Source organism: Apteryx mantelli, chromosome 2 (genome assembly GCF_036417845.1).
Source record: "Apteryx mantelli isolate bAptMan1 chromosome 2, bAptMan1.hap1, whole genome shotgun sequence".
In the NCBI taxonomy this organism is placed as follows: domain Eukaryota; kingdom Metazoa; phylum Chordata; class Aves; order Apterygiformes; family Apterygidae; genus Apteryx; species Apteryx mantelli.
Window position 1 is genome coordinate 130,544,928 of NC_089979.1, and position 9,915 is coordinate 130,554,842.

At 39.0% G+C, this 9,915-nt stretch overlaps 1 protein-coding gene across 2 annotated transcripts in view; it reads left to right on the forward strand.

Annotated features, from left to right (window-relative positions):
- Positions 1-6,916, forward strand: part of SCRN1 (secernin 1) — a 37,655-nt gene extending 30,739 nt beyond the window's left edge. For both annotated transcript variants that reach the window (XM_067291559.1, XM_067291560.1), the window contains 3 exons: positions 3,654-3,834; positions 6,410-6,569; positions 6,845-6,916. In XM_067291559.1, the coding sequence (XP_067147660.1) occupies positions 3,654-3,834; positions 6,410-6,568 (340 nt within the window). In that variant the 3' untranslated portion in view covers position 6,569; positions 6,845-6,916. The remainder of the gene's footprint in view (positions 1-3,653; positions 3,835-6,409; positions 6,570-6,844) is intronic.
- The last annotated feature ends 2,999 nt before the right edge of the window (positions 6,917-9,915 follow it).

Sequence of the window (9,915 nt, forward strand, 5' to 3'; positions counted from 1 at the left end):
GGTCAAGAGAGGATGTGGCTATGGCTGAAACACCAGCCTCTAACAAAGAGGCTTAACAGTGTAACTTCCAGGCCGGGCAGACAGGATTAGAAAGACATCACTTACTATTACATCCCATTAAGCTCAGACAACACAAAATTGCGGCCAGCAAATGTTTTCTAGGGTCACCAGTCTGGTTTTTCGTGTTGAAAATGTGGTATGATTGTGTAACTTGCAGCTCACAGAGGCCATACTGCTGTATGATTGAGAGGACTCTTGAGCTTTAAAGCCTCCCCTAAGAAGAGACCAAGTGTAGGAGTCTACTGTTTTTATACCAGAGACTGCAGCTTGGGACTTCTCTGGCTGTTTTCTCTATTGAAATAAAAACTGTTTCTTTTTCAGAGCTATTTATTACTTGTGAACAGATCTATGGATTATTTCACACTGGAAGATTTCTAGTACAGGATTTGGGGCGGTAGGGGAGAGGAGGAGGAAAGAACTTAGCTAAGGATTTGTGGATAGCGGCTATTAGGAATCATTAGCAGAGTCTTCTGACAAGGCAGACTAACCAGGAATTCAGCCCTCTCAAATACCCTGCCTGTCATCTTCTATCTACCCTTTGAGTCTCTCATTTTGTTTTTCAAATTATGGGATGTATTTATAGATCTCTCCTGAATATAGACGAAGTAGAAATTTTGAGTAAACATGGAAAAAAATAAAAGCTACTTTGGCTGATTTTTGGTGAAAAAGTATGCATTCTGTCCAGTTGGTCTGTAGTTAAGTCTGTATCTGCTTTGACATTTCAACTTGTTCAGTGTGCTAACTTTGGTCATCAAAAAGGGATTTGCAATGGAAGCAAGCCCTTTTAGTGTAACATCTCCATTAAAAAAACAGGCCCAACAGAATAAAAACTGTTGAACTTAAGTTTTGCTCAAGGAATTAAAGGACATTTAAATTACTTTGAATTGTGCTTATACAGTCGTTTAAGAAACAATCAGCTTCTGTAAGCTTCAAGGTGGTTCATTCTTTAAAGTGAAATGAAGATAGCTCATAGAAATTCTGAATTAGTCCTTTCACTTAGTTGCCAGATAATAGTATGCAGTTCTTGTTTTCTAGATCCAGATGTTCTTGCTCTGTCAGTATGTAATACATGCAGAATGAAAACACTGGAATTATGAGACGTTAGCAAAAAAATAAGCACATAAGCACAAGAATCCAATGTACAGGGTGCTCCTGGATTAATGTGACACTTCATTTATTTTTATCAGGAAAATTTTTTTGTGCCTTCGATGAGATCCTTGTTGGGGGAGGAGAGGGAGGTCCGTGGAAATTCTTTAATTTACACCTGACCTAAAGGCCAGTCAGTCAAGCCTCGATGAAAGGATATATTTTTGCCATCAGATTAAAATCTGAAAAGTAATAATTTGAAAACAAGATAGCATTTTGTACTGGCCTTTTTTTCAAGACACCTTATTTTTGCTCACTAGGCTGTAAGTACATAATAGTTTGATTAATATTTAGGACATTAGAATTTAAAAAGGCAGTATAAATCTAATAGTTAACATATGCTTCCTAACAAACACACTGCCTAATGTTCATGTATTTATAGTATATGCTAGTGCTTCAAGAGCATGTTCTAACCAGAAATGTGATCAGTGGTCAGTGGTGTGCAATCTGACAGCCCTGAGAAGCCCCGTGTTACTGACCTGCAATTTTAAATGGATGCCACTGGAGTTGAAGGCCAAATTTGGACTGTTGCCTAAAGTCAGAGCTTTTAGGGTAAATGCAGTTTAGGGAGGACCCAGGAACTACTGTACTAGAGTCTGTGGTTGCTTGCTGGTTGGGTTCTTGTTGAAGTAATAGGGTTGTGGACCATTTCAGTTACCTTTTTTGGACAAGTGGGTATAAAATCTGAACAAGTAAAGTGCCTAACTAGCAAAGAGGGAGTGGGTATTCTAGGTAGCCTTGTATGACATCAGAAGGTTAATGGAGGAAAACCTTTGCTACTCCCAGATATACCAAGTATGTTTTTTAATGGAAGGACAATTTCCATTGCTTTAATGATGTCTTCTTCTGAAAGCAGCTGAAAGCAGCAGAGGAGATAAGGGAACTCATGGGCCAGATCATCAAAAACTAATTAATTATCATGTGTTTTAACCAGAATCCACTTGGCATTCGCAGAAATTAATAACTGCAAGTGGTTTAGTTTAAGGAGATCTGCCACTTGCATTGAGGTAAAGAGGTTATGGGGAGAAGAACATGGTGATCTTGAACAGCTGACAGTCATTCCTGGGACTGGTAGTAGTTTGATGCATCAGGAGCTGCTGAGCGCTGTGGCAGTCAGTCATGCCAAAGGACTTCCCTCCCACCTTGTACAGGGAACTCAAGTCTTCAGGGCTAAGAATTTTGAGCTTGCTTACTGTTCTTTGACTTGATGCAAATCCATTTGGATAATAAAGCAATGAGGCTTCAAACTGTTCTGGTGGGATTTCTGTACTTTTCTAAGACAGACAACCTGGTTGTTTAAAAAAAAAACCAACAGAACAAAACAAAACAAAAAAAACCCCACACAACCCCCCCAACTTACTAGAGGCCTTTCTTGCTTTATTTTGTGCTCTAATGCATTAAAAAAGCATTATTTTAACTGCAGATAATGACTCACACACTAACTGTTAGTCAGCAAGGCTTCCTGACAGTGACAGATAGGGTAGCAGCAATGAATCTGCTGACTGTGTGCAGGCAGTGGTTATTAATCATGCTTTGCAGAAGTCTCACACTTCTGGCAGCTTCTTTACTGCAGAATGTAGGGTGCTGTTTCAATGTATATCTAAAAGAAAAGCAGTTTCTTCCATGCATTTGGGAAGACCTTTCTCAGATTCTCAAGAATAAGATCCTTGATTCCCACTGCCCCTCAGAAGATGTGATCTTCCCTATAGCTTAGGACCAAGTGTCAGTCTGGAATTCTGCTTCCAAGTTCAGACCCAAGGTCAGTGTTGAAGTTACTTGGGAAGCATCACAATGTTGATAGCTATGTCTTTATTCTTTCCTTGAACTTGAACTCCTTTTCCTTGAACCTCTTTAATGCTGCTGGTCATACACCAAATCTTCTGATACTGAGCAGGCTATGTAATCTTCTCTGCTCCACACAAGCACTTGTATGTGTATGTGATTTTTAAATTCCTCTGTCTTTGAATGATTTGTTTACATTGGCAAAGAACTGACATAGAGACTTCAGCTGTGGGGACACAAGGAAGCTTGGGGGTACATGAGCTTCCAAACATCCTAAGATTTTCAAAGTAGTCCATGGGAATTATATCTGGTTGGGAGAAGGGGAGATGGCAGTGCGAACAGAGGAGAAAAAATGATATGGAACTGAACACTGAGACTTGCACAACAAAAAAAGCTTGAAAAGTACAATGCTAAAGAAGTGGTAGAAGTGGCCTGAAAGAGAGTAAAGAAGCCTATAGTTAAAAAGTGTAATACAATAATTGGCAGACCTAGTTCTTTTTATGTTTGTTTTGCTTGTGGCCAGTACCAACTTGCTAACCTTGTTCGTGCTTATTAGCATTTCCTATGCTGTTCTGTATGTGTTTTAAAATAGCCTAGGTGAAGAGTTGGATAATGTACAGAAAATCTCTCTGATTACTGTAAGCAGTAATTCTCATTTCTTTCAGATCCATATTTAAACCCTTTATTTTTGTTGATGATGTCAAATTAGTACCAAAAGTGCAGTCTCCTTCTTTTGGTGATGATGATCCTGCTAAAAAAATTCCTCGATTCCAGGAGAAACCTGACCGCAGGCATGAATTGTACAAGGCACATGAATGGGCCCGATCTGTCTTTGAGAATGATCAGGTAAGACTGTGGGACCTGGAACCTTTTATAATCTTATAGAGATTTTCTTAAACCTATCTGTATAAGATTTGATCAAAAAGAAGCAAAGGTTTTAAATAGTTTCATGACCTCAATTCTTTCTAGTAGCATTTTCCATAAAAACACTTACAGATCTAATTTAAGGAAATAAATGTAGATTATTAACTTCATAATTTACTTTAAGGTCACTCACTGAAAAACAAGGATACAACCTGCTAAATGTTTTTCCGTACTGTTGGAATCCAAAAAGAGTTCTCTGAATATTCTTAGAATTCTTGCGGGTTCGTCCTTAATAATGATGCCTTCTGAGGGGGAAATGATTCTGCATAGTTTTTTCAGTTATCCTGTGAATGTTGCTCTGCTCCATCACTTTCAAGAAGTGAAAAGTCATAAATTGATAAGTTGATTAACTTGTTCATACATGTGGCAGCAGGAGGAGAGATGGGGAAGCTGCAGGACTTCCCTACTAAGTTCAGCACATTGTTCAATGCCCATTGTGCACTGAGTCTTTCTAGCTGGTTATTGGATGCTGGATCCTAGTCTAATGTGGGATATAGAATAATTTGTACATTATAGTTTTTATAAGTCTCGGTTTAGTGTGTGCATTTGTATTACTTTGTGAGAATTTAACAAATTTAAATGCCATACAGAAGAAGGGACATTTTCCAATGCCATGCAACAAGTACCTGAGAACTGAAAACCTTCTAGCATAAAATTCTTCAGTGGTGAACACTTATGGGCACTTTGTGATTCAAAATCACTTTGTGATTCACTTCACTCATGGGAATAAATAAAAGCAGGAAGTGGATTATTCTGTCTGCACAGCTTTTCCAACTGATGTGTAACTTCAGCTGTCATAGCATAAGTAGTCCAGTTAACCGTTCTTTTACAGTTGCAATTACAACTGCAGCAGTAAACTGGATAGCTGGTTATTAAATTGAGTATCTTTCCTTAAAAAAGAAGAAAAAATGAAGTGAATATGTTATCAGTCTCTAGAATGTTCTAATTCTAACTATGGCAGGATGAAGGCCTGGGTGTCCTAACCATGCACTCTAACTTTAGTGCTCTTGGAATTGTGTACATTTAATCCAAAACATTTTGTGAGGATGGCTTAGTTTGAGGTAATGGCATCACAGAAGTTTTATGCTCCCCTCTGCTCCCTTTTTTTTTTTTTTTAAACTATTCAGCTTTTTATTTGAAATACTAAATACTTTTTGTACTGTACAACAATGCCTAGGTATATGGGAAGGAGGAAGTAAAACAGAGGGAGAGAATATGCAGGACAAGCCAGTCATGCTAGTATTAGTATTTCAGGCAGGTTGAGCTTTCACAGCACACTTGCTTTCCTGCAGTATTCCTGTGGAGCAGGGTTGACTCTGCATATTTGCGCAGGTCAGAGACTTGCTGAGATCATAACACCATTCAGACTTGTCCATTAGTGATCTAGGAAACCATGGTAACCTCTGCTAGCAAGACCTTCATTAAAATGCAGTTTTGGCTAGATGTGGTTTTAATTGCCTAGAATAGCTCAATTTAAAAACTGTCACCTCTGCAGTAACATTGAGTCAGTGTGCAACTGTCTCCCATAGCGTTTCTGAGTTTGTATGAGATGCTGATTCAGGGAAACCTAGTAGGGAATTTCTACAAGGGGCATTTTAGCAGGTAGGCTCTTTTCTATTAAAACAAAAAGCATCGCAATGTAGCACCAAAAGTTGTGTTAGAAAGGGAATTGTAGTTTTAGTCAGGCTTTCTGCTATAAAAACTTGCTAGCTGAGAGCCTAAAGCTTAGCTTAGGTGCCCTGATCTCTCTGCAGAATGCCAGTGTGAAATCCTGGAAAGCTCAGAGCCATCATTTATTCTAAACCTCTTGTTTCTGGAATTCAATTTTGAAAGCTGCAAACAAAACAAACAGTACTTCTCCATTTACCCCCCCCCCCCAAGGAAATTAAGAAGGCTTTAAATAAATTCTGTATAAAACAAAATGATACCTTCTTCAGGAATAGATTTCCTACCCAGAAACATGAAGAGAAGTAAGCCAGAATGATGCACAAAGCCTTCCCTAGTATTTGGAGTTTTGCTGCTGTTACATTACACATCATTTCAGATCTAATCATTATCTTTCAGGTAAAGACGGTGATGATCTGAGGGATACATGTGTATATCCTATGAGCTGTACAATCCTCAGGGCTTCTAGTCTTCACAAATAGTTTTGTTTGCTGGCTTGCTAGCTTAAGGAGTTGCTTTACTTCCTTCTCACATGTATAATCCTTATACCCTTTTCTGCTCTCCATCTTTCCCTCCTTCTTCCTTCTCTGCTTTAAACTTGGGAACTGCTTCTTTGTTATTGCTCTTAATATATAGAATATTAAGCACTGTTGCTCTTAGCCTCTGACTGTCCAAAAAACTATTAGCAGAAATAGTCTGTATTCAAAAAGGCTTTTTTTTTCTTCTCATCTTTAAAAAGACTTGAAAGGTTCCCCATAATAAAAGTGAATAGTAAGAATGCTTAATGGGCTAGTTTAATGTTTAATTCAGGTTGGTCATCTCCTGCCTGTAGGATAAAGGCCAGAAGCTGATGAGCATTATGTTAGACCTTGAAAAACAAGGCTTGGAAGCAATGGAAGATATCCTTACTTGTACAGAGATTCTGGATGCTGCTGAAGTAGTGGATCTTTTCTATGACTGTGTTGACACAGAACTTAAGTTCTTCAAATGAAGTAAGCAAACATTTTAATTCTTTAGACACTGAGTTTCTGGTACCAACAGGTATCAGTGAATGCAAGATGTTGGATCTAATTCTGAGCATCCTCTCCCTCTTTTACACCAAACTAAGGGTGTGTAGGATCATGTCCAAAGCAACCTTTCTCCCTCAGTGCATCTCACTGGATTGTCCCAAAAGTCCCTTTCCCCTATGTTATATTGTGGGCAGTTTTTTGTTTTCAATTTCACTGTTGCTTGGAATCGATTTTAAACCAATGTTATCTCGTTTCAGCCACAGTGGATACTGTTAGCCTTTTCACAGGAAGACTGCAGAGTTCTTCAAGCCTTGAAAGAAAGTCTTCACACTTGTGAATTTGCAGGAAAAAAACGTTGCTAGAGGAAAAAATGTTCCTTAGTAGCTATATCTGGTTAACAAATTGCTTTTCTTTGTCCAATCATGTGGTGTTTCTGTTTGTGTGTGTGTGTGTGTGTGTGTGTATAGTGAAAGGAGAAAGTCACTGACTGGTCCAATTACTGTGTGCATGCTGGCTAACTTAGTACAGAATGTTTAAATGTGTATGTTGGGCAACCAATTAAAGCAAAGATTAACTTCATCAGGATAACTGCCATATCGTCTTTGAAAGCAAACTTTCTTCTCTACTGCTCAGGACTAGGCCTGCAGCAAAGCTAACATGCATTGTATTGTTACCATTCTCTGTACAAATTACCAAGAAGGGAGAGTTGAAATCCCTGTTTTAAAGGGGCTGGGAGGTGAGTCCTGGTTCTTGAACTTCTGTACTGGCATATCTGATTGTAGTGACTCAGCATTTGACATTACGCCTGTAAAAATGACCAGAATTAGGTCCCCTGGGGGAGGTTTTGCCTTTAGCTGCTCCCAACTTGAAGTAGCAGCTTGTGTTTGTAACATAGCTGGCTACTGCTGGGTATGGTAGGCAGAGCCAGCCGGGGCAGCTAAGGCAACTACATATAACCAATTGACTTTTAAGGCACAGTTAATAAGGTACCGTTTATATATGAACTACAACTTTGGAACTTTTTTGAGGGAATAGATGCTGGGCGTCAGTCAGCACCTGACTACTGTCCCTATTTCTGTCTTTGTACTGCTCAGCAATTCCTTGTGATCTCAGTGGGGAGAGTACATGGCTGAGGAGTACATTAAGTGCCAGCGAGTTAATGATGGATGTGGCAATCCAGCTGGTTAAGCTTAGAACTGGCTGGCTGTCTTCGCTCCTTATCTCAAGTGCAGTTCTGCAGCATGCTTCCCTTCCTTGACAGACTGACAGGTGGACTTGATTTTTGTGTTTTCTTCTTCCAGAAGTGAGATGGGCAAGTACTTTAAGAATGAAGCTGAGAAACACTGGGCCTTGTGACATATTCTTTTTTTTAATGGGAGGAGGAACAGACAATGCTTTTAATAGGTAGAAATTAGTACATGGAGTTCAAATCCGTCATTGTTCAGGAATGGGGATGGTGACAAACCACAGATTTTTAAGGAGGTAAAAGCTCCTCTAGAAGGCAACAGCATCTCAGCTTGAAATTGAGGGAGTTGTGCATTAGGGAAATACAGGCACTGTGGTATTGTCACACTGAATTCTCATACTTTTTTTTATGAAGTTGTTCTGTTCAGACTCATTATTTCAGTATTGCTTTATATGACAATACTGACAATTGGAAAAGAAAGTATTGAGCCTGTTCACTTGCAGAAAATAAACATGATTTTTTTTTCTGATGGCCTGCCTAATTGTCTTCTCACACAAGGTACCCCTCCCATGCTCTCTACTGCAGGAACAGCTATAGTGGGCCAGATCTTTCTTATTAATTTCAGCTTTTATGCCTAGGTATTCTGAAACTAGAGACACAGGAAGGAGAAAATAGGCAAATAAACCCTAAAACTTAACTTCTCTCTTCCTAGCAAGAATAGTGACTGCAAGGAGCACACTCCATTTAGGAGGGTATTGTTCTGGATGAAGTTAGCTGAAAGAGCAGTGTGCTTTTGCTAACTGTCCACAATTAAGTAAATGGATTTCCCATGAAATCCACTTGTGGAATGAAAAGGTGCTCTGAATAAAAATAGTCTTAATCAGAGTTTATTTAACACATGGCAAGTTGAAATTCAAAGTTGCTTCTATAGCTGTTGCTTGCTGAGAGCTCAGCATCCTCATAGGAGTAGCTGGGTATTTGTGAACAGGAGAGAACAGGGATAAAATGATTGGCCCAGTCAGAGGACAGAGATTAGGATACATCATTTCATACTGCTCTTCTGCACAGTTCAGCCTTCCAATCTCTGGGGGCTGGAGGGAGGCAAAATGCAGTAGGAGGGTGTTCCAGCTAACAACATCATATATCTTATTTGCCTGCTTCTTAAGAGAAGAAATGAAACAAACATCTGCAGTCAGCTTGTGGGAATTTGTCCTTATTAGGAACTGTTCATATGACAAAACTAAAATTGATTTTGGCACAGTGATCCAGGCAGTGAGTTTCTAGTAGTATGTTGCTTTTGCTTCAGTTGTATAGTGCATAAAAAAATGAACAGTGGGCTACAGCAACATGCTTGAGTGCAATCACTAGTCCTACAAGTCTGAGAAAACCAGAGCCACCCCCATGGCCTGAAACTTCCTCTGGTCTTAACTTGAGCATGGCTCTGGCTCAGAGCAGTGCAAGTGCATTGGGTACACAGTGGGACTAACTCCCACTGGGTTACAGCCAGTGTGAGTCCCTGTATACTCAGGTACTAGCAGCTTCTGAAGTTTCACTGGATCCCCATTGTTGAAGATCCATTATGTATTAAATAACACTTTACTAACATTACATAAGCATTTTTAACATTTGCAAGTGTGCACAGGCTTTCCAGTTTAATCTCTAAGAGATGTTGTTTGCTTCTAAAATACCTCTAATCATAATAAAAACAGGAGTAAAATTTTTCCTCCTTTAATGTTCAAATCACCTGCCAGAAGATAACTGAATAGCTTTAAAATCCTTATAAAGGTAGTTAGTACACAGCTGTATACAAGTCCAAAATACAAATAAGAACCAGCAATAACTCACTTTTAATAGTACTGTAACAAAATATTCTTCAATGCAATATTAAACTTTTGCAGTTGTTTAAGAGAAGCAGTGTATATGTGCTGACCCCTGCTTATTACCATATTTCATGCATATTGATCAAGTAACTATAATACTGGTGGAAGAAAGTACTGGTGAAAGCATCACTACTTTTTTTTTTCTTTTCACATGAACAGCAAGGTATCATGATAGGCTAGAAAAAGATTAATGACACTTTAGAGTCCTGTGAGTGGAAGAGCTTCAAATGCTTTTTTACCCTTACATCATTGCCACACCATG